Source organism: Dryobates pubescens, chromosome 14 (assembly GCF_014839835.1).
Source record: "Dryobates pubescens isolate bDryPub1 chromosome 14, bDryPub1.pri, whole genome shotgun sequence".
NCBI lineage: Eukaryota > Metazoa > Chordata > Aves > Piciformes > Picidae > Dryobates > Dryobates pubescens.
Window position 1 is genome coordinate 1,252,302 of NC_071625.1, and position 26,206 is coordinate 1,278,507.

The following is a 26,206-nucleotide window of genomic DNA, read 5'->3' on the forward strand; positions in this document are numbered from 1 at the left end:
CACACGGCAGCTTCTGAGTCAGAGAACGTTACAAGTTTGAAATTCAGTTTGTGTTCATTCTTCCTGGCAGCATAAATGTAAACTCCAATTGTTAACAGCCTAATACAGCTGTTTGGAGTGAAGCATCACTTATCAGTTGTAATAAAGCCATTCAGAAATGAATCGTGACGAAGGCTGTAGCCCTCTGTACTGACAGAAGAGAACAGAGATGTGATGCAGAGACTTGGGGAGTCACTGACTGTAGACTTTAAGTCACCAAGGCACACAGTTTGTGTGTGTATTAACAGGCTGGTGCAGCTGGTTGGGAAGGTGCACAGGCTTTCTTGAGGGCATGGGGGAAGGGACCTTCTCCTTCCTTCTGCCACAACTTACAGTAGCAGCAATTCCAGATCCAACCAAAGTAGTATTCAAAGACTGTAAATATGAACAAGAGCTTCAGAAACTACAATTAGCATTAAAAACTTTCCTTTGCTATTTGCTCTATCACAATGCCTCTGACCAGTAACAGAGCTTGCACACACACACAACCTTGCTCTTGAATCCAAAGAAACACATTGCAAGGTGAGAATCATTGCCAGGAACCTCTCTTCAGACACAACACTCACATGACTTTGAAACAACCCAAAAAGTAATTTACTTTTGGCAGCACACACTATTCTTAATACCAGTGAGGTCTAACAGGACCTAACTGTCCTGCTTGTGGATTACCTCTTTTCAAAGGATTCGATGCATATGTTTAACAAGCAGAAAGCTTTCTTTTTAATGGCAAGTTTCCAGGAGAGGTAGAATATTCCAAGAACAAAATACATGTAAACAATTTTTAAATGCATCTTGAAATTAGCTTGTGACTTGGAAATGAGACTTGACTATGAGAATCAAGACACTGAAGAAGTAGGCAAGGATGTTTCTATACTGTTATATTTAGCATCTGGTGTGAGGACAAGGTAAACAACCTCAGTGACTACAGTGTCATGCAGATGGGTTTATTCTGCAAGCCCTGCAAGGACAGTGAGAGAAAGACACAGAGAGAGAGATCTGATGCTATCTATACCAGACTGCTAGCACTTCATCTGATGTACATCAGAAATAATTTCAGTGAAGCCCACCAAAGTCAACTAAGACACCCTACGCTTCAAATGCAGCAAGTCTGAACCAAATCTGCCCCTCAGATGACTGAATTGCTAACGTATGTGAAAGAAACCAGCACTTGTACATGCTCATCCACTGCATTTGATTTCAGATTATATTAATCATCTCAGTACTGTGCTTCTTTGCAAGCAATTATTGTTTTCTGCCATGCTGATTAACAATCATAATTTCTCCTGGGATAAATTTCATTTGCAATAACTGTGTGTTAGTGGTTGCCTGAAGCACTCTGAAAACGATTTATGCCGAAAGTGTCAGAAATCTGTACTGCCTTCATCCTAACTTTTAGGAACAGTCTGTGGTGAGGAGCTGTATGTGTGCAAGCTGGTAACCCTCCAAAAGAGCAGTACAAAACCTATATTGGTTCATACTAAAATACTCATGTTATTTAACAAAATGACACCTTGAGACAAGGATCATCTCAGCACAGTGATCATCTGAAAACCCAGTGCTGGTTATTCCTAACCATTGCAACTATGGCATTTTCCTCCCGGCATAACACACTGCTGCGCAGCAAGGTCACCTGGAATGAGTCTGCCCTTCCCTTCTCCAAATGTTTGGCCACTTTGCCTTTGAAGTCCTCTAAAGGCATTGAGCACCCATTCAAATGTTTGGGGTTTTTTCTGAAGAACAGTGAAGTATTCTCTAAGCTGTCTTCCAGACTTTCCTTCCATGAATGGGTTTTACATTTATACTGATTTTTAAGAAGCCGCTCTTGTGGCATCAGCGACTATCACTGAGATAAACTGGCTACTGCAACAGATTTAAAGGAAAACAAAGGAAAAAGGCTTGCATCTTTCCAATCTTTCCTCACTAAAATGTCAAACATTGTTAATTCTATTAAACATATTCAAGTATCAGCCTGAGGTTCAAACTTATATTGCCCTCAGCACTTGATCAGAAAAGCAGCAGAAGAACATTTTCAAAGCTATTTAGATGTCCCAAACAAAGACTCTTGCTTAGCACAGGTTTTTAACTATTTTCAGTGGAAATCTATGAGATTCTAAACCAACTTGCAGTGGAAGAGACACCACTTCAGAGACACTCCAGCAAGCAGTATCAAACTCAAAGTCTGAAGCCTATCCTTGACTTAGTCAACAATTCTCTTCTTTCCCTGCTGCAGAAATGTGATGTCTTTATGAGAATTCTTCATTCAAGCAGGACAATAACATTGTACAAGTGATGTGCAGCTGACATCATTATCATGCACACATCCCACTCTCACGTGATGCTCACACATTGCTGCAGAACTAGTAGCAATATATATCTGGTCTCACAAGGTGACTTTTTGTCAAAGGGGCTCCAGCACCAGAAGCAGAGAATTTACTATCCTGGGAGGTGTTTCCATACATGCTGCATTATACATGGTTTCAAAAACAGTCCAGACTCACCTGAGCCATGCCCAAAAAGAGACTCAGCAGGCATAAATCAATGGGTTTTTTCTCTTATCCAGCAATAACATTTGTCTTATCACTATTTATCCAAAGTTGTCATAAATGTGGCATTTGCTTCCTCTATTTTTCCTGATCCTTTGCAAGGTAAATTACTGCCAATATCCCCATGCTGACTTCTGTCTAGTACACAGCCTGTGAGGAACTCTGCTTTCTAGGCCAGGGTTGACAACAATTGCTCAGGGAATGACTCAGAACTCTTCAAAAGCATTCAGAACTTTTGTGTCAAGAACAGCAAGTCAGACACAAAAATTACTAAAAAAGGCCAAATGAACTTTGGTTCTAACTAAAATGACTAAGAGCCATGCAATACACACGAACTGAGAGCGTGGTGAAAGTGAGCATTTGCACATTTCCCGTTTTACAGATTTCCCTTACTAACTTGTCATTCATATTCTGTTAAATTTTAGCTCCAATTTAAGTCAATCCAAGTTCAAGCTTTGTGACTTTCTGGAAAGGGACATTACTGGTAATCAAATAATCCCTTTCTTCATAACTGTGATAGAATTCACAATTTCATTGTTCATAAGAAAACCCAAAATGTGCTGACTGAAAAGGATGGAGTTACTCTGATAAAATGCTTAAAGCTGAGCAAGCTGTTTAAGTGTTTCTCGCACTGTAATTCTGCACAGTTGAAATACTGTTTTCTAGTTAGACCTATGCAGTTACTTCCTGAAATGAAGCTAGTTAGCATCTTTCTGAGATATATGTTTCTCTGTGATGACCAGTTATTTAATTTCTTGATTAAAAGAAGGACTTGCTTGTCTAACTCAGGTCCAATGTGGATGTTAATATCGACATGGATCTCAGCTGGACTGAAAATATGGCCTGAGAGGTTTATATATGGGTTAGCAATAAAGAGAAGAGTATAGCACAGATGATCTTTACTTGTTATTCTGGAAGCCTTTATGTGCTCTTAAGTGAATGGGGGGAAAAAAATACCTCTCCAACCTTTCCAGGTATCTTGTTTCTATTCTGGCAAGAAAAGAGGTAGTCATCCCAGGTCCAGTAACAGGCAAATGAGAAAGCATGAGAGGTTAAAAACCTGGTTTATTCTATTCTATTCTAAAGCACAAGGCTAATGTCGAAGTTCAGACGGAAACCATCTCCATTCATCTTGCCATGGTCCAATCTAATTCCAAGACAGCAGACTTGGCAGGCTACTGTCAGCAAGCTGCCTTCCTTTCTTGGTCCACATCCAGCATCTGGCAAACAGTATGGAAGATGCACAGGACATAGCTGCTACATCTGAATAGGATACAGGGAAAAAAGCTGGGAACCCTCACTCTGGGGAACATGAGAGTCCAAAAGAAGTTCACAAAGAAGCACACAATCAGGATGAGGTAACTACTGTGGTTTGGGAAGGAGTAGCACTGTTGAGTCCTTGATGAAGACTCTTGTTCCCTTAGGAGATGAAGAGACACCATCCCCTCTCCTGGCTCCGTGTGTCCTTCATTGACCTGGGAAGCCTACACCAAGGAAATGTAACAAATTCAAACAAATTTTTACAAAATTAAAGGAATGAGACACAGGAGAACAGAAACATTGCCACAATGGGAAAGATAATGTCAGGTGCAGGGAGGGGGCTTGTCTGGTGCCAAGCAAAGCCGAGGGCTGTGCAATCACCTCTATCAGTGCTCTATCAGTGTCTACACTCCAGCCAAATCCAGAGAAAACAAGGAGTCAAAGATTCAGGTCAATAAGCTTATAGGCGATTTGCACAAACAGCTCCTCCAGCAAGGTAAAAAACAAAGTCATATTGGCTTTTCTTTTTTATTCCTTCTCTTTGAACTCCCTGGTCCAAACACACACTGAAAATGTCAGTGTTATATGCACGAATTTAAAGAGCTGAGCTTCTTAATCCCGTTAAGAAATATGAACAAAGTTGCCTGTAAAGATCTCCTTATTGAGCTCAAAGTGATTATGGTATAGCTGCTGATCCTACTTCCACTTGCTATAGATAAAGAGGTAGAAATTTGTCATGAAATCCATTGCTGAAAAGGAAAAAAACCCAAACAAACCCACACATTATTGATTAAAAGGCTTCTTGTTTGGGAAGAAAAAAAAAAGAGTGTGTGTGTGCAACAAAAAAGGCACAAATCTACTTTGGGATCCAGACACAGAAAACAGCAAGCATATTGTTAGTCATTACATGTCTGACATGACAAAGGCAAAGAATATTGACACAGATGCACACAGGCATATACACACACAGTCATACTCCAGAGGAAAAAGGGACACACAGAATAATTTTGAGGGTGTTAAGAGTTTGGCTGGCATCACAGAGGGTAGCATGATAGCTTTGCACATGGATTATGAAGGGGAAGATTAATGCACAGAACAACTTAGCTTTGTATATGCTTTTGCTTACACGGAGAATCACACTGCAGCTTTTGTGCTCGGCTGCACAATCAGGTCATATGGTTTCACATAAAATTCCCAGTCCTAAACTGGCCTGGCAGGCTAGTGACAAAATCCTGTACAGGTGGAGAAAACTCAGATCAGGTTCTGAGTTCATCACCTCCGGCCCAAGCAGAATACAAGAGTACAGCAGCCGGTGTACAGTGTGCATGCAGAAGGCCACACATTCCCTGAGTTCTCTTCTTGCTGCCTGAGAACTGTTACATGAGTTTCAGACAGCACTGCATTCCCTTCATCCTTCTCTTCCTCCACAAACCAAAATAAGCAATGTATGAGGAACTGCAACCAGGCATGCACAGCAGTTTGTGACACAGATGCAGAAAGCACTGCATCACAAAACAATCTCCATCCTACCTTATGCAACCTCTGTATCTTCCTATGCCACCAACTGAAGCACTACACCAGACAGTTGGAAACAAAAGCCATTTGCTCGCCAATCTGCCAAGAGGAGTGCTAAGGTCACTGAATCTCCTCCCACTGAGAGCTGGTGCCAATGCTGCTTTGTGATGGAGTAACTATGGGGAGAGTACTACAGGAGTAACAAAGACAATAGATGCGCTACAAGCAAGCTATAGCATAGGAGGAGAGAATTCAACAACATTTTCCTCTGAGGCATAGCACCAAGAAACTGATATAGGCCTCCTTTATCAGCTTTGTACATTCCATTTGCCTCTTTCTTCTGGAACCAGTCCCACATTCTCTCTCTTGATTATAGTCCTTCCTCCATGTTCTGCTCTTGCTGTTTTCATTCTCTGAACACAGCTACTTAACTATCTACTAATCTCAAGTGATCTCTCTCGTTGCTCAAGATAACTTTTCCTTTGAAAGTTAATCCCTCATTGAACACTTCTGCTAAGAAGGTCACAAGGAACTGTAATTTGTTTAGCCAGTTGCCACCCCTACATAGAAGACAAGGCTCCTACTCTTGCTGTTTACAGAAAGGAAGAGATTTTGCCTCTTCAGAGATACTCTGAAGGTATCTAGGCAGAATGACAGCAGTCATAGGCTAAAAAAAACCCCAAAGAATAAATCAATGACAAACTACTTCACTGCCCAAATGAATGTGATGTAGTACTTTGCTTTTCAGCCCATCACCTTCAGCTTCTTGGCTTTGGTATTGTTCTGCTCTTTGTACCTCTTCCTTGTATTCATCCTTCTGCTTTTATTAGCCCCATCAGGCCTGCAGCTCACTTCTCTTCTCTCTGTTAGCATCACCTCATTTTCTTACTCCTACCTATAAAAGACGAAAAGTAATCTGTATGTACTGTCTCCTAGCTTCCACAGCAGGCTTTGGGCCACCTAAGTCCTTCACTGTCCTGCATGGGAGAAAGCCACCTTCTCCTCATTCACTATTCACTTGTTCATCTAAATACCAGCACTTATCTAATAAATCCTCTAGTTCTGAATTTAATCTGGATTAATCTTAATCTGATGATGCAGGCTCTGATCCCAGATACTCATTATCTGCACACTAAGAATAAAAAAAATGAGAATCTTCAGGCATGGAGGTTCCAGGCTAACACAGGCTTTCTGTGGACAGCACCATCAGATACTGGCTTTATCTGCAGTGCAGAAACTTGTAGTAACTAATCATAAACAGCAGTTTTCAAAGGCCACAAAGTGACAAAATGCAATGCAGTATCACGGAGGCTATCTCCTCCCAGAGTTTGTGTTTCTGTTCCAAAGATTGAGAGCAGAGCAGCTTGTGCAGTAGAACACTATGACTGTGCTGTTATTACTATTGCTGCTTCCAAAATATTCCCTTTCCCCTAATTCCACTGTCAAAATTGTAAATGAAACTTCTAACTGCCATCTGTTGTGAGGGTCTTCTAAAATATTTACTATTGGAAGGGAAACTTCACCCTAAAGCTTAAATTCACTATTGCAAGTTTAAACCAATCCCCAAAATAGACCAGATTGCTAGTTCCTGGCTTTGCTTTTAACATTCACGTGCTTAAATGGTGTTCCCTTCTTCAAATCGGGGTGTAAATGAAGACTACACGGGATTAATTACTCTTACGTAGCATAGTTCCTGGGTTTGTTGCAAGAAGGGGAATGGGGGCTGTGCAAGGTGATAGAATTTTCTAAAATCCTTGTCATAAAAGCCATTAATGAGCAAGAGGGAAAAATAATAGCCAAAAGTCATACTTCTGAAAACAGAGAAGTTGTAAAAGACGTGTAGCTCAATCAATGTGATTAATTTGCTTCACACTTTGCAGAGGCTTTTTTTGCCTTTGCCTTCTAATTCTGGCAACTATTCTGCTGAATCAATCTCAGAAACCCAAATTAATAGGGTGGGAATGACAAGCATGGCTTTATAAAGGTTAGCTATTTGAAAGTGAGACGTGAGAGACTGCTCTCTGCTTATAATACCATCAGGCATTGTTTGACAGGGAAATCTCTTCAGTCAAGAAGCCAAAGTTAACAAGTTGGGAGCTTGTACCTCCTCTACTTTCATTCATCTGAATAAATTGTTAGCTAAGTAAGTTTCTGCCTTCAGTGCCTAGTTTGGATAGTTAAAAGCCTCTGATTTTAGGTGATTTACATAACCAGGAAAGTACAAAAAACATACCATGGGTGACACCTCACAAACGCCTCCTCCCCAGCAACTGTGCCATTTGCTGCCCACATCTCTTGATTCCTGCAGGAATCCCCACCACTCACTTGTCCTCTTCTTCTGGGACAGAGAAGAAGGGTAAAAAAAACAGGGAAGGGAAACCAGGATGCAGGACAGATGAGTATTTAGATCCAGTAAAATCACCTTACTTTCTAGAACTGGTCCATCCTAGCGAGAGGAGAACAGAGAGGAAATGTGAATTGTGCTGTTGCCCAAGCAAAGGAAACCTGCCACACAAGAAAACACAGATCTACAAATAGCTTCCCCACCTTCGAAGGTATCTGTGGTTTACAGGCTGCCAACACTACCAAAAAGTAAAACAAAAAGCAGAGAGTCAAGTCCTCAGAACAGAAATTAGGATGCACTTCTTTGCTCTCTAACCTATTTGGTAGGGATCTCATTTTAAAGATTTTATTTATGATGGTAAAGAAAAAATAATTTTAGGCAAAAAAGCTTATTTCTCATACTATCTTTTAATACTGAAACACAACAAAGAAATCAAAGGTTAGGAATGATTAATAGATTCATGTCAAAGTAAGGATAACTAGTCTCACTTCAAGTATTTATTATGCCATACAGTCAGAGACCCCTCTCCACTGAAAACCCAAAAAGTCACAAACTAAATTGATTTGCTTTCCAGATCAGCTTTGTCTTCTTGGGGTTTATCCTCAGAGAGCCATATGTGGTCTCACACATAGACTACACATTTAAGATGTGTCACTGAAGAAGCAGGACAGTGAACAGAAGTTGAGTCACTAATAAAATCCAGTATGTGTCTAGTCTCCCATTCCATCCTTCTCCAGGGATATTCTCTCACCCTCACACTAAAACAACCCCAACTTTTCCTCATTGTTTTCATGGAGATTCCTATGCCTCAGCTTTCACCACTGCCCCTTGTGTTGTCATTGGGGATCACTAAACAGAACCTGGCTCCATCCTCTTGGCACTCACCCTGTACATCTTTATCAACATGAATGAGGTCACCTCTCAGTCTCCTCCTCTCCAAGGCACAGAGCCCTCAGCCTCTCCTCGTAAGGAAGATGTTCCACTCCCTTCATAATTTTTGTGGCTCTCCGCTGGACTCTCTCAAGCAGTTTCCTGAGGTCCTTCTTAAACTGAGGGGCCCAGAACTGGACACAATATTTGAGATGGTGCCTCACCAGGGCAGAGTGTAGGGGGAGGAGAACATCTCTTGACATACTCACCATACCCCTTCTAATGCACCCCAGAATGGCACTGGCCTTCTTGGCCACAAGAGCACATTTGAGACCACTTCCTCTCAATCACTAGGGAGAATAGACCAGCCACTCCTTTCAGGTACTTGTAGAGAGCAAGAGGTTTCCCCTCAGCCTCCTCTTCTCCTGATTAAACCATTTCAGTTCCCTCAGCCACTCCTCAGGCTCTTCACCAGCTTCATTGTTCTCTGGACAAACTCCAGCAACTAAATGTCCTTCTTGCAGTGAGAGGTCCAAAACTGCACACAGTATTCGAGGATGGTGGTTTCAATAATTGTTCAGTAATGCTAATAACAGCAAGAGTACTTTTTGTCAGCTAAGGAAGATGGTGTTAGAGGGGCATGTGAACACACAAACACAGAGTAACTGCAGCCTTTGCTAACAGCAATTAGCACAGCACTTAACTTTCCCTGTTTGTAAAGCGTTTCCATTCACAATCTGGTCTCCCTCCCTCCAAAGATTTGTAGCTGCTACACTCGGTTGGCTAGACTGTTTTGATTGCTCAGGATGGCTTGGTAAGTATAAAGAACCTGTAGCACAAAGAGTCTGTAAGCTCCACAGAAGACACAGAGAAAACACATTTTCATGTAGTAAATGCAAGAGCATATCAAGTTATCATGAGAAAATGTATGTCAATGTCTGGAAAGTATGGAAAGACAGAGAAATCATCAATATCCAAATGCCTGAGGGGGTTGTGGGCCAACAGCAGAATGTCACCACAATAACTCCAGCTATTTGATAGGCATCCTTACCTGCAGAAGACAAATAAAGCAATCAAATGGAAATCTGGTAGGAAGAAGGTTAAATCAATGATCAAAATAACAGCACATGACAATGCACTTTTTCTGTCAGCTGAATGGGAAACAGCACAACCTTGCAGACTGAACACTGGGTAAGAAGAAACTGCTGTGGCTCATGCTAAACCATCTCTATCTGCAATAATTTGTAAGCAACAAATGCATCAAAAAAGGAATTTGCAACTTTAAAACTTATGCTTTCATAAATCACTGGTTTCCTACCATGCATAAAAACTTCTATAATAAGCTCTATTTTAATCCTAGAATCTACAGACAATCTGTTGTTCTAGCAGTGTTTCCTAGGCAAAGCAGCAACGAACAGACACGCTGCATTGCTAGATTCAGAGCTGATAATTACTGAATTCTGAGGCCTGCTCTCTACAGTGAAATATGCAGAAAATAACACTCTGGGAAGAAAACTTTAAAGGCAAGATGACTCACCTCCCTCAGAAGTACAACTTCCAACACATTCATATATTCACCCCTTAGCAGGCTTAACTCCACTCCTATTTTTAAGGTACTATATTAATAGGACTCTCTGCGTATTTTGAAGCAAAGACTCTTTCTGAGCAGCTGGACACAATCTGGCCAGTAACCTCTCTCCATACGGGCTACAAGGATTACCTTTATTACAAAAGTATTCCACTTCTTCACAGCTCAGATTTTCAGGCTCAAACTCTGCAGAAAAGTTTTCCTCCAATGGGAAGTCTTCTTTGGAGACAGTATCATTCTCCTCAGACAGGCACTCCTCCTCTTCATCCTCAACAGCATCCTCAAGGGGCCCTTCAAAAAGAATCAGGAACACTGTGGCAAAACCAACTAACAGGACGACGTGAAACAAAACCTTAGTGAACTTACAAGTGGAAGTTTTTAGCCAGCTCTTCCTTCCATAGCTATCTTCAGAATTTATTAGAACTGGACAAACAAGGTTGCACGGAAATTGCACTGAAAGGTGACTGTTTTCCTGATGCCTTCACACCAGAACATGCCAAATGCTGTTAATAATCCGTATTAATAGCACTGCTGCACGGGGTCTTTTTAATTATTCATCAGGCTCTAGTATTAAGTGCACACAGTTTTAACAATGGAAATCAAAGCAATGTTTGTAAAACCATGAAGACGGTGAAGAGCCTTCTTTTGTTTGCTAGACATTGTTGTTTGATGCTGAATTACAGTACTTAATAGTTTCACATTACAGGCTTCATTTCTCCAGTCAACAGCACCGACGCCAGTGAATGACTGCAAAAGACACTGACAGTGTAAACTTCAGCTTGTTCTGCTGTTCTGCCTCAACCAGCACCTGACGGTACCCATGATCATTCATTTGACAGGCATTTGAACAGACTGCCAGTCAATGGACAGGGCTTAGACAAACTATCACTTCATTCCAGAGAGGCCAAACAGACATCATGGTCAACTACTTGCTGAGGTGTCAGAAACAAACGAGTTAAGAGAAGCAAGGCACAAGTCTGAATTGGAAATGGCAGCCTGAGGTCCTTCATTCTACTTCTGGTTACCTAGAGACGCTATTGCTACAGATCCTCTTGAAGAGCCAGTGCCTGGCAAACCCATAACACAGGTTACCAACTGGAATGTAGTCAAACCCCCTAATTTCTTCTTTCTTATACACACACAGCTCCCAGTCATTGGTTAGCAGTAACCATTTGCTGAAGACCTCTTGTGCAGGTGTAGAATTTTTCTCCAGATTTAAACAGTGATGTGGAATAACTGAACGTATTTTAATTTAACTACCATTTTATTAAATGTCAGTATGTTTCAAAACCCATCTTAAGATTGGATTTCAAAAGAGAGATTTCATTACACGTGGTTGAGGCTTGAAAAAAAGATTACCTATTTCAGTCTCCAATGAAAGCACAGCCTCATTTATAATTGACTGACTATTTCTTCCTTGAAATGAAAGCTAGCTGGCTAATGAAAAAAAAAAAAAGTAATTTGTATTTATATGATAGTTTTCCAGTATTAAATACACTATTCCTAGATAATTCACCATGCTGAGATACAATGCACAAACGATTGTTGCATTCGATGGGAAGGGATCAATTGCTAAACGAAATCAAATATTGACTGGACTCTAATTTTGTATCATTTATGATGAACCAGCAGCTACCTACGTTTAACAAACCAGCAACATTCACTGTAGGCTAGGTTGTGCAATTCTTGCTTCAGAGGAATGTGATGGTTACCTTTTCATTGGAATTGATAGAGATTGGTGTGGCTGGCATGCATTAATGCAGCTTACCTGGAAGTGTGACTATTTGTGCCAGCTGAGAGTCTGACCAAGCGAGCCCGCTTTTGTGGACACATACTCACCAACGCCAGCTGTCACTCCTAAAATGACACTCCTACAATAAGGGGCTATCATAATGGCTGAAGAAATAGAGAGTCTCACTATTGAAGTATCCACTACTATTACTTGCATCTTCTAGCCATGCTGGGGAAAAAACCATCCAGCAAGTGCATATGCACAGGGACTGAAGACCGGCTGTGGCTCGGAAGAGAACAAAGCACTGGCACACACTAGAGCAGAGCACTGCAGCCACAGACGGGCAGCTAGGGCACCTTGTGTGTGACCTGCTCCATGCCAGAAATGAAAGCATGAGAGGGACTGCCCAAACTATCAAAAAATACCTTTGGGATTTCACCACATTATTACTAGGTGACACTGCAGAGTCCTTTCCTGGTGTGTACTCCGGGTAACATCTGGATAAATAAACCAGGAAGGAAAAGCACAACGCAACAAAAAATGCACTCTTCCAAGGCAGATGTCAGTGCCTGCCCTGCATGAGGATGGAGGAAGGCAGTCTGCTGCAGCCGTTCAGAACTTTGCAAGTCGCGTATGAGCGAGCATCAGAACTTCACCTAATCTCGGGGGCTGACATCAGATGCTGCACTCCATAAACCAGTAGGACCCCTGTGGAAACTGAGGGATCTGTGCATAAATAGCTTTCTAGATTTCAGGATGCTGCTGCCTTGTCTAATTCACCCATCTAAGACCTAATCCTTAGGACAAATTCTGTCTTATTCCTGTTGACTCATCTCTCATTTTTATGTGTTCAAATACATTCAGCTCATACAGAGAGCTATAAACCGATAACTTTAATTAAACTGATAATTTTAACTAAAGAGCTGGGCATTGTTCAACATGAGTAAGTCCAACCCACAAGAATAACAGCAAAAATAAGTCTGTCTTGATTGCTACTTTCATGTGAAACACTGATGCCTGATTTCTGTGGCTATTTTTAATTATCACCCAATCACAGAGTGAGTTAAAGAAAACAGTGAAATCAAAAGCCACTTATTACTATGTTTAAACAGACTGAACTCTCTATTCTTGACTACTCCATCTAATTACTTGCACATACATAAATGAGTATTTTTCCCCCAATCTCACAGTAAAGACTGTATCGAATTACACATTATTGACTAATGAAAACTCATAAACTCCGCAGGCTTACGTTTGCCTAGTTTGGCCACGTGCTGCCAGCCACCTCTTACTGGTATCAGTAAATCAAGTCAACTAAAGAACTGAGAATTTATCTGGTTCAAAACCATAACAGTCAGGTTTCAGTTTACTAGCTGCTCTGTCTAGGGGACAACCTACACACAATCTACTCAACTTATTCCCTGATTTCAAATACCTAAAAATACAGAGTTATATTGACAAAACCAAATAAATTGTTGAATGCAACAGAGTTTCTAGGAAGTGTTTTTGTGTTTTTTTCAGGTGGTATTATTTTGATTTATTACCACAATTCAAAGAGAGTGCAATCAGTTGCTTTAGTGCAGGGTTTTACCTTCCATGTTTCATTTCAATTGTTGATTTACTTTATTAGTATTCCATCCATTACTTATGTCAATCATGTTACTAAGCACCTATGACACCTGTACTATATCTGCTTTTATTTCAACTGGGACAGGGTTAAGATCCCATCCACGTTCTAATGAAAAATGCTTTCCAATAACTGCTGATTAAAGTTTGCATTAAAACCAACCATTGCCATAATGACAGTAGTAGGAATTATTTGGAATTACACTGCTGAAATTCGTCTTTCACGGTGACCTGACAGTAAACAGCTCTGAGATATGATTAGAGTCTGAAATAAAACAGTACAGTTTCAAGCTGAAATGGTTTAAGAATGCAGTTAAATAGTTAATTCCAGAGATAGTCTAGAAGTTTGGCTTCCCATTTCAGCCATTCTTTTCCTATTAGCACTTTGTAAAGGAAGGTGATGTCACTGAAGGTGAGCTGATTCTGAAACACTTCACGTTATTGGTCAAGAATCCCCAGACCCACTAGGTAAAGTCTCGCTTTCTAATCTTAAACAGGGGGACTGAAGGCAAAGGAAGTTTCCATCAGTTTATTCTAGATTTTGCATGAAGCCCTGAAAAAAAAAAGTTCCTTTATAGAAAGGACAAATACTTGAGCAGCAGCCAACACAGGAGATTTTGAGGGGTTTGGTAGTTTCTTTATTCCCTTGGTACTTAATCTAATGGATATTTATTGATATGCTCACAAATATATATATTATTTATTGGGATTTTTTCAGCTAAAAAGGAAACAACAGAAAGCAGTACAGTTAGTGACAGAAATGAAGGAGTCGATGTGGCAGGAATCTGCCTGGCTTAGTGGACTCAGTAGTCCACTTTGAAAAATCCCCACATATAGCTGACACAAACAACAATACCTGGCGAGGAGAGGCTGATGAACTAGCTGCATGTGCCTTCATGGAGAAAATTACTTCTGATTGAGGCCACTTGGCAGAGCAGTGTAGAGAAATCTGAACTGTGCTCCCTAATTTGTACCAGATTTACAGACACTCAAGCACCTTCTTTTTTTATTCTTCTTGATTTTTTTCCCCAGAATTATTAATGTGTTAAATGCTAAACAAAGCAATAAACCTTTCTGGAAGAGGCATGGACGCTAACATAAAAGTGAAGGTTCAATACGAACACAGCAAGAGAGCTACGCAGCATTTGTTCCTCCTTGTGGAAAAATGGCCATCTCCACACTTGACAAGCCACACTGCACAAAATAAACCCAATACTGTCCCAATTGTAATGGCATGGTGAAGACTGAGACCAAACCAACGAAACAGAGTTTACCTGCACCTAACTAAAGACGCTTTTGCTAAAATCAAGACTAACCCAAACACAAATCTGAGCATCTAACCCCCCTGAGCATGGTAGTCCTGATACATCAATGCATGACCCCAGTTTTATGGCACTGTAACTGTAAGGAAATAACTGAAATTCAGTAACATTAAACAGAGTAAGTAACTTCTCTAGTCAGTTCTCATACCCAAATCCATCAGACTTCCCCCTAAATGAAACCATTTAATTGCATGCTTAAATGAAGCACATGCATGGATGCTTTCCTGTCCTGTGCTTTTCACTTCAGTTGCATGTATCCTACAGTGGGAAAGTATCATTGAAATAATTATCTTATGAAAATGTTAAGTGGTTAAGCTTCCTTTCCACCTACCAATATTCTCCTACATTCCCAGAGCAGCAACATAAATCAGTGCTCTTAATGAATTAAGAATGCTTCAGAAAGCCTACAGTACTTGACAGTGAGTGGCTGGGGAGAGGTTAATGAGAATAATTAGTAGTAGTAGTAGCATTAAATAATAACAACTCTGATAAATCAGAGAGGCCTGAAATTCACTGGATCAAGATCATGCATTTTGCATGTTCTCTGCTGAGCTATTCAGTGTTTCCTTGCTGCCACATAATTATCATCAGCTTACAGTAAAATACAGATACGTGATGCTCTCCGATCACAGACAGAGAAGAGCTTCAGAAAAGAATCAATCCATTTGTCTCCTGTTTCAGTAAGACCATTTTCTTCTAAATACAATCACATAAACAACCAGCAGACAAACACTTTATACTGACTCATATGACAGAGAACTTTTTTTCCCCTACAAATTCAGTTAGGAGCATTATAAAACACAGTTCCACTTATTTCATTCTAAATGTGGCAGTCTGGCTGAAGACATCAGACAGCAGTTCAGTGTTTCTATATAAGACCTCTTAGCTACTTCTGCAGCCCTCCAGTTAACTCCAAAGACTGGTTGTCTCTAATTCCTGTGTTTTTACAGCAGCCTGGAGACAAGTTTAACAGTGTGCTGAATATTCTCAACAGCAATAACCCAGCTTCTCCTTCTGGGGAATAAATTTTATAAGATGCTACCAAAAATACATCCCAAAGTCTCCCACTGGGAAGCTGGCTGTTTTGGGTTTTGCAAGAGTTTGCTTAAGTGCCCAGGCTCCACTATTACCAGCCTTACATATCCAACCAAGGCGAAGACAATGACTGACAAAATACAGGAGATGTGTACAGGAGGTGTAGAACCTGGCGCGGTAAGAACAGACACTCGGTTTCTGTGGAGCACTAGGAGCGCCAGATGTGCAACCACTGAGACTTTGCAGAAAAGGAGAGCCTCCAGGCAGGGGTATCTAGATGACTCACAGAAAGGAAGCTCACGAGTCTGCAGCTAATATCGTAAGATGATAATAAAAGGAAAAGGGTAAGAGGTTTTCCTACTGAACTAGTTGCTTCCCCTACCCCAGCAGCCTGACCTCTTGACTGTCCATGTGGCTTCTCTCTCGGCTTTTAGTGTGGAAAAAACAGTTAAATATACTCCTTAAGAAATCAATACTTGTCAAAAAAACCCCCAACCCACTCCTACTTTTTCTCAAATGCTTCTTTTTTCAGTCCATTGAGTATCTGTTTACCTTAAGTTATGTCTTCCCGTTAGGTTTTTACAGCCGCATTTGAGAGATGCAATGCTACCTACCTGCGCGTACTGAACCTCCCTAGTCTGCCATGCAAATCAGATGAACCTCAATAATTCTGTCCAGGCTGGAAGACTGTGCCAAGTTGTGAACAATTCCTTACATCTTCATCGTGGCACCCAAGCAGAATGAACCATTTCTCACTTTCAAACTGAGAGCATTATTATGACTATGATTTAAAAACCAACTTAAAGGAAAAAGGAATGGAGGGTGGAGGGAAAGCTGCTCTTTGGGCACTATGCATCCACAGCAACCTGAGGTAACTGAGCTTAAAAGCAAGAATAAAGTAAAAATGTTATTTCTGTAGTAACAGAACAAAACCAGACTTTTTAAACACACAAGGTCTTCCTGCAGCCACTCACTTTTAACAGGAGTTGCATCAGGGGATCTGGCAGGAAGGAAACAGTTTTATTAATTTTCCCCTTATCTATCAGCAGAATGCTGATTTTTTTTTTTTTCATTTATGTTCCTTGCCTGCAGGTAGCAGACCAAGAAAATCATATAGCAGAAATTTTCCTTTTGATTAATTTCTTTCCATGTGTTATGTTATTTCTTATATATAATTGATTTCAGGTTTTGCTCGTAGCTGTACATCTTTTTTCTATCTGTACCTACTGCCTTCCTTCAATCAAGAAAGTTGAAGGAAATTACCTGAATTTTGTTAAGTTTATTAAAAAAAGAGCTCTGTGAATATTAAAATTGAGTTTTGAAATGCTAATACAAGAAAGATATTAGAGAATTTTAATAGTAGGTTCAATTTGACCCACAGACTATTGTAGAAAGGGTCAAATTTTATTCAAATTATTTCTTTACAGCAAAAAATATGAACCCTTTGATTTTATAAAAGTAGATTAATATTCTTCACTGCTAGGTCTTTTGGCACTTGGGTGCTTGACAGCATTAACTGTGCTTGTGTATAAACTTTTCAAAGACCTTTAAATGTTCCAGTAATTTGGAACTTCACTTTCATTTAGTCTCTTGTCTTCACTTATCGTCACGCAAGAGGCCCCAACAAAACCAACAGTGCCTACAGGCAGTTTGCTGTTAGAGCCCAGGCCAGAGTATTTTCAAGTCAATAGAAGGATGAAAAAGTGACCATTCAAAACATGCTTAGGGAGACAGGAATCTCCAAAACTAGCAAGCAGTGTACTGTTAATGCCAAAGTTTTGTTTGCATGGGGGAAAAACGATGTGCACAGAACATGAAGGGCAAAGATCCTTGCAGTTAAATGCCCAGTCGTAGTTTCCAGGTGGGGCTCATGCTGCTTTGTAGGTTTAGTTCTCTAACACACCCATCCATAAGAGCTACTAAAAGTCTTTCACTGATGGAGCTCTGTCTTTCAAGGGGCACCTTGTTTGATTCATCAAAGTTAGAAAGGATGTATTTATCCTGCAGTCGAACCTGAGGGTGCAATTGATTTTACCTCACTATGAGCAGAGAAAGAATATGAAAGAAAGGGAAGTGGTGTGAGGCACTGTTATTACACAACAAGTACAGGGAGAACTAATCATACAAGATGATGCTCATTTACCACAGGACTGCAAAACCAGTAGCAGTCAAAGGTGTGAATTCAGATGCACCTTAAGTGATTTCACTGTAAAAAAAGAAAACCTACAAAGCACGTTACAATACTCTAAAGAATTAAATAGGAGGTCATCTGGATCTAGAATTAGCAACATTGCTCTGCCTTCTGACAAAAGCTGATAGTTTCATGTTGGGAAGGGCTTTTTGAGAAAGTATTGGTGATGATTCATAGAACCATAGAATACCAGGTTGGAAGGGACCTCGAGGATCATCTAGTTGTATTTATATCATTTGGAAATACACCAGAAGTAACAGTATCTGTTCTTGCTCTAGGCTAAAAAGGGTAATTGAAATATAGAAAGAGAATTAAACTAGAAAAGAAGGGGGGAAAGGTTTTTGCATCACTAAGTCACCTACAGGCACTGATCCTGATTCAGCTGCTAGTTTTCTTCCTGAATAAACAAACAAACCAGTTCATTAGGTTCGTTTTAGAATAGAATAGAATAGACCAGACCAGGTTGGAAGAGACCTTCAAGATCATCATGTCCAACCTATCATCCAACCTAACCAACTAAACCATGCAACCAAGCACGCTATCAAGTCTCAACACCCATACGTGCTAGGAGAGCTGCATCAAACCTTTCAGCAGTCTATGTGCCTCAGTCTCCCAGTTTTTCAAAGGGTTTTGGGAGAATCCTCCTGAAGGCCTTGTAATGTCCTTGGGGATCTAGAACTTTCAAATGTCTCTTAGCAGATTTAACAGAAAAACTTGAGACAACAGGCAGAAAAATACCTCATTACAATTAAATGTGCACTTAGACTAATTTCCTGTGTCTACTTTGTCTTAATCCCTGCAGTGTCAGCAAGACAAATTTACAAGGCATCCTCCCAGCTAACAATGCTGGGGGTTTAGCACACAGCTGAGGCACAGCTCAGCTAAGACTGCAACACGAGCTATTGGTGAAGTCAATTCTGGGAAGTCAGAGCCGAGGCAGGAGCTTACCTCGCAAGCAAGCACCGAAGAGCACCTTTAGTGACTGTGAACGGACAGCAAGCTGCATAAGCTGTTTACTAAATATATCCTGCCTTCTGTCGACAACATTTACAGTGACACTGGCTTTACAACAGGTGTCCTGCTACTTTATCAACAAATATTCAGGAACAAAAAGCAACTAGAACACAAATAAGCCCAGCATGTGGACCTGGCACTTAGGGACATGGCTTAGTGTTGATCCTTCAGTTCTGGCCTGAAGGTTGGACTGGATGATTTTTGAGGTCTCTTTCAACAGGACTTTTTCTGTGATTCTGAAACTGCCACACAGTAGATTTCAACACTAATTTTGATTCCAGTTGAAACCACATTTGGGAAACTATTAACAAGAGCTAACAATGACAACACTAATTCCATAAACTGTACACACTAACTGGTTTGGGCCCTGCTCCTCCTCCTATTCTCCCATCTTGATCATCCATTTACCAATTTGATCAGCCACATTCCACTCTGGAAGCACTCATTCGATAGTGGCAAAGACTGCAAGCTCTTGTACATTATAGATCAAAGCAAAAGAAATCAGGAGGACCACATTTGCTGAGAGGTTTTTCAAGCACAAAGGTACAGCAGGAGAAGACAACTTCCTGTCTCTCTTGGCTGTCTTAATTCTACCTACAGTCATTAGCACTTTTGCACCAGAAATACACAGAGCAGCATCTGGTGTGAGGGGAAGAAGAGGTGACAAGATGACAGCCTACTAAAATCCCAGCAGCAGCAGCACAGCACTGCCATAGTATCACAGTGCACCAATTTTTCTGAAGGAAATTTTTAACTAAGGCCTTCAAAGCAAACAGGACATGAGGCACAAAGCTCTCAGAGATGGATCTCTGATGCTTGTAGGTAACCTCCTGTATCAGCATAATTTTGCAATGGCAGTTTATCAGTAGGTTTCTTAAATGTAAGAGAACAAACAAGGACAATTTCCTGTGTGCTTGGACAGAAATATTATCCTTGAAGCATTTTGCCCTGGCTTATGGTATATTTTCCAGTCTTTAAACCAATCATTTCTTTCTGTAGGACTCCTATCTGCTAACTTTACAAAACTATTTTTGAAACTACTGGCAATCTCATTTGAAATACTGGCAGTGTAATCGGCCCCCATGATGCAGGGGTAACATTGATGCAAATATTATCCAGGTGCTGGGGATTGTTTCCGATAGCTAAGTATGAAAAGAATGCTTAAATTTACAGGCTTATCAAAATAAAGAAAGAAGGCATCATTTTGTAAGACAATGCTTCCTTAATTCTGTCTCTGTCACTAAAATTGTATGTATCTGCATTATAAAAAGTCAAATATTTGATGTTCCTACATCTATGAGAAATGGCCTTGATTTCTATACCCATGCAAGTGTATGAAGAAGAAAAAATGCATGGGGTATTTGGAACTTTTCTTTTTAAACACAGGTTCATGTTGTTTTCTACAGGTTAAGGTACTCTACATTTTGATATTCAGCTCTCCAACATAGGAAAATCCCTGCTCTTGCATCTTGCAACCCATAAGGCACATCAGAATTAAAGGTGCAACTGGGGGAAAATATTCAGACTTCCTTTTCATTTTATTCTACTCCCATAGGGTTTTTTTATAACTCAGCCTAGAAGAACAAGAAACAAACACATCTACACTAACAAGTCAAAACCTGCTAAACAACATCTGTGTCATGCTGCTCTATCCAGTGAAATTCTCTGATAATTTAGGATCCAGAAATTCTCACCGAATCCCTTCCTCCAGACCTAGCAAATGGTGGCCGTGGCAAGCACCAGAAGCTTCTTTGCATCTCCCTATCTCACCGTTCAGGATCTCAGACATTTAAGTAACACATTCTCTGTTACTCAGGGAGCCTTTCTCTACAGCCTATTTCCTTTATCAAGAACTGCCACAGCAAGGCAGTTTCCAACATCATACCCCAAATAGGATGAATTTTATCTTACAGATGGCCAAGTCATGCTCAGAGCATAAAGCTTTTCAGAGTAATGAAGGGCAGCGAAAGTTCGCTCTCTAGCTCCAACGCAGCCCTTAATCCAAACACAGAACTTCTCTGGCAATCACATGCACAGTGAGTGACAGATACTGGTATTTGCTAATCACTGTTCTCACTCACCTGCTGGAGGGAAAAATGGGATGCAAGTAGGAGCACTTTGAAGCCACTAATGATGCTGCTGCAGTGTATTTAATGGCCAGCACGTTAGCTACGATGAAAGAGGAACCTCACATCAAGTACATTAAGGGATCAGAGGAATACATACTCATTACTCACTGTAATTTTACATCCCCAGTTTCAAGACAAAATACTCACATTTTTCTCATACAGCAAAGCCACTCTATACTGCTATAGAAAATTAAGGTGCCTTTTTTCTTCTGTTTATTTAATATCTTCTGGTTTTGTCTGTAGCTGCAGATTACTCTTGTTCATCCTGAGCTCGGAAACTGGTCTCTCATCTCTGTACGTCGTCACACAATTAAATCAAAAAAGCAGAAAAACAGCATCTGGCCATTTCAGGTCCAGGAATCAGCAGTGAACTCATGACTTCTCCCACAGGTTGCTGTTTCTTTTCAAATTATTATTGCTTTTTTCCCCACCCCCACCCTTGCTTTTTCTGAAACAAGCAAAGCAGAACACTGCAGAGAAATAAGCCCCTGAAAGACAGCTCAAATTTTATTTCTAATAACATATCAAAGCTACAGAGCTTGTATGTAGAATCCAGGGCCAGTTTGGGGTCGACCTCAATAAAAAGTAAGCACCTAAACAGTTCCACAACTTAATGATGCAGTTCAAAGAAAAATTTAAAATGCAGTAGGTGGTGTAACAGATGGGGGGGGGGGTGGGTGGAAATCCACCATGCTTAAAGCAATCACAGAACCAAAGAACATCAGGGATTAGAAGGGACCTCGGAAAGGTCACCCCATCCAACCCCCTTGCCACAGCAGGATCTCCTAGAGTAGCCCACATAGGAATGCACCCAGGTCAGTTTTGAAAGCCTCAGGAGAGGGAGGCTCCACAACCTCTCTGGGCAGCCTGCTCCAGGGCTCTGCCACCCTCACAATCAAAAAGTTTTTCCTTATGTTTACATGGACCCTCCTCTGCTCCAGCTTGCACCCATTGCCCTTGTCCTACCATTGAACATCATTGAGCCTGGCTCCTCCCTCCTGACACTTGGCCTTCCCATATTCATAAACATGAAGATGGTCACCCCTTAGCCGCTTCTCCTGGCTAAAGATCCCCAGCTCCCTCAGCCTTTCCTCATAATGGAGATGTTCCACTCCCTTCAGCATCCTTATGGCTCCCTGCTGGACTATCCTACTTGAACTGAGGGGCCCAATAGTTCTAAAGTAAGGGCAAAGGAATGTTGAGGTGTTAGGAATTAGCTAAACCCCAAACTTCACCACCTTTTTCTAACAGATGCATGGCAATTTGGCAAGTATAGTAAAAATACTACTTAATAGTATGTAACATTTGAAGAACTATGTAATTAGTCACTTAGATTCTTAGAGCTTTGAATCTGGAATAATGACAGGGGATTCATTATTTTCAATTCCATAATGGCATTTATCAACATGCAGAGCACAACCAGAGGGTCTCAAATGAGAGCTGAATTCCTCGATTCGATTTGAAGATAAATGAAGAGTGTGCATTTTTAATAGAAACCAAAGCAGCTGGAAAAAGAATAGCAGGTGAGCCACAACTGTTAGAGGGAGTCCAGAGGAGGGCCACAAGGATGATCCAAGGGCTGGAGTACCTCTGCTATGAGGATCAATTGAGGGAGCTGGGGTTGTTCAGCCTGGAGAAGAGATGATTAAGGGGGGACCTTAGAGCTGCCTTCCAGTATCTGAAGGGATCCTATAGGAAGGACAGAGAAGGACTTTTCACGAGGGGGTCTAGCAATAGGACTAGAGGGGATGGCTTGAAGCTGTGAGAGAGGAGGTTTAGACTGGATCTTATCAAGAAGTTCTTCAGTAGCAGGGTGGTCAGACTCTGGAATAGGTTGTCCAGGGAGGTTGTGGATGCCTCCTCCCTGAGGGTGTTTAAGGCCAGATTCAGTGAGACCTTGGGCAACCCAGTCTAGATGAGAGGCGTCACTGCCCATGGCAGAGGGGTTCTAGATGATCTCCGAGGTCCCTTCCCATCTGAGCCATTCTATGGTTGTATGATATGAACACACCACAAATTTGGCATTGGCAACATCCTTTCATGGTAAAGCAATCCCAACCTGAGCGTCCATGCAAAGGAATATCAATGTATAGTTTCTTTCCTGTGGATTGCCAGATCTCATTTTGCCTGCTAGACTGTCAGTTATGATCAGTCACAGAAACATCTACAGTTCACAATGAGGCACCATAGGGCTGAAGTGTGTTTTGCCTTTTTAAGATCCTCAAGTAACAACAGCATGACAGCATTACTTGTGCATGCTGAAAAGCACAATGGACAACTAACCTGTGATTCATCAGCATGTCCATCCTACAGTCACCATGAGAAAAACTGACTTGCCTGATCACATCTCAGGTGGATGTAATTAAGCACAGCATAGTCCAGGTAACACACAATAGGGTTTGTTGAAAAATAACATTTGTGTGTCCTTCACAGTTCTGTGTCTTTGTGACACACACCCCCACCCCCCACAATACAAAGAAAACTACACCTTTTAAAATAAACTAGAAGTGCAAGTTACAGGGTACTTGATGTATCTGATACCCCTGCTCACTACTTTCATTTCATTCCTCACTGCTAGGAATTGCAAGGCTGCACAAAATACATTGTATTTCCCCTAGACTTGGCATAACCTGCTGGTTTTCTGAGTTAATCACTAATTAATAATTTGAAAACACAAAGTCATCATGTCATTTCCAGACAATAAGACTTTAAATGGTGCATGTTATGTCCTAGCCTTTTCAGTCAGAGAAAAAAAGTTTTTTTCCTCTGGAAACCAGATGGCTGGTAAGTGTTATTATGAGGCTATGTAAATCTCAAAGCAATAAGCATCAAATCAAAACAAGAATTCATTCCCCTCTCCTCTTATCACGACTGTTGTTTTGCTGAGCCATTTTGGGGAATAATGCAACTTCTACAAATTAGGACACTGGAAGCTTTGGCATTTACGAGTCAATAACTCACTCCTTTCTTTTTCCTATCAAACAGGAGTTCTGAAAACATTGTTCAACTACACTTTCCACCTTTCTAGTATCTTCTTCCACATGCTGAACCTAATGAGCCTTCTTGCAGGCTGAGTCTCCTCGGAATTCCTACTCGCTTGAAAACTTTACTGGCTGCATTACTCCTAAAAATATGATGATTTATGTTTTAGGTTGGGTTTGGCCAAGGCTCCTCCCTGTTAGGAAAGAAATCCAGAAGACTTGCTATCTTCTCTTGCTGAAGGAGTGAGCACCTACCTGCACCTTCATAAAAATGCCAGTTCTACCCTACAACTAAAACTCCACACTTTAAAGACGGGGTTTGAAGTTGAACTAATACAGCTGCATCCCCTTGCAGTGCTCTGTTGCACAAAACCTGCAGATTATTCCAAGTAATGTGAAATGGTGAGGGCAGCACATGAACAAAATTAACAAACCAAATTCCAAATACTGCTTTCCAAAGGAAATTAGCTTCTCACTATTCAGAAACACCTGAAGTGACAAATCCTTTAGAAACTTCCTGTGGGGCTCACTGTTTTGACAAGGTCTGTCATGGAGAGAAACTGTTGAAAAACTGGGAACTGGAATATCACTCTCCAGGCCTTGATCTTACTTTTCATTCCTGTTTCTTATGGTTTTAAATGCCATTCACTACTACCAAATTTTACTACTGAAGTTTATAGTTTTGTTTTTAAAATCCTCACACATGCCATTTGGTATGTGTGGAGAAACAGTCTTACATCAGAATGATTCCTTTCTGCAGCAATACTTGCAGAATAAAATTTCTAACTGCTACATCTGTGTCATTTTATGATGTGAACAAGAGCACTGACAATTATCCACTACTGCTATTGGTTTAGCATGAAATAATGTCAGAATATGATTAAGAACTAATCCACAAAATAAATTGAACCTCTTTTCCCAAACAGATTTGTCCAGTGTAATTCCCCTTAATGAAAAAAATCTTCTTTGCCAAAACATTTTCCAGTAACTCACTGCCCCATTTCCTGTCAGAGCTGTTAACACATCTGTCTGATCTAAGTGACCCTGTCTGAGCAGAAGGGTCAGACCAGATGACCTCCAGAGCTCCCTTCCAAACTAAACCATTCTATGATTCTGTACTAGTATCATGAGATGTTACACATTTTCTTGTATGACCTCCTGAATGGTCAGAAACAACAGAGCATCTCATATCCTAGCACATCCAACCACAGCATCAACTAGACTTGAAGGTCAAAAAAATCAGACAAATATTCTTGGATTCCTCAAAAACCATCAAATGAAGAACAAACGGTCTAGTGGCATTAGGTTGTGGAGACCTAATAGTGGCCTTTCAGTACCTGAAGGGAGCCTACAAGAAGGCTGCAGAGGGCCTGTTTACAAAGGCCTGCAGTGACAGGACAAGGGGCAATGGGTTGAAGTTAAAGAAGAGGAGATTCACATTGGATGTTGGGAACACAGTCTGCATCAGGGCAGTGGACCACTGAACAGGTTTCCCAGGGAGGTAGTTGAGGCTCCATCCCTGGAGATGAATTCAAGGTCAGGTTCAGCACACCTCTGGGCAACCTGATCTAGTGGAGAATGCCCCTGCTCATTGCAGGGGGTTGGAATAAATGACCTTCAGCAACCCCTTCCAACCCAAACCGTTCTGTGATTCTAATTGCACACCGGCCATTTGTAAAACTGAGGCAACAGTTCCAACAGATCCATGAATCCAACCACCACTGCCTGCACTTAGCCATGGCAGGTTTGTACATTAGACAAGCTCTTCAGTTTTCCACTGTAAATGCATTTCTTCTGTCTGCTGGTGTTCTCCTTCATGTCTGTGAAAATTTCACTGGCAGTCTTCATGTGACTTCCTTCACATATGCACAAGGAGCTCCTCAGAAAGGCAAAGCTCCATTTACATATGTGCTGCAACTTAAATTTACTGTGAACTGAGTTTGCTTCTAAACCTGGCTCCTGCATGCTGGGCGACTGCTGACATGCAAAGCCGAACTTCTTGTTGTTTAACACGCAC

General features: G+C 41.0%; 1 protein-coding gene across 2 annotated transcripts in view; it reads right to left on the minus strand.

The window, feature by feature from the left end:
- Positions 1-26,206, minus strand: part of ZFPM2 (zinc finger protein, FOG family member 2) — a 300,779-nt gene that overhangs the window by 229,989 nt on the left and 44,584 nt on the right. The window contains exon 2 of one of the 2 annotated variants that reach the window (XM_054167335.1): positions 10,292-10,450. The exons of the other annotated variant lie outside the window; for it this stretch is intronic. Within the exon in view, the coding sequence (XP_054023310.1) occupies positions 10,292-10,450 (159 nt within the window). The remainder of the gene's footprint in view (positions 1-10,291; positions 10,451-26,206) is intronic. 2 annotated transcript variants of the gene reach the window in all.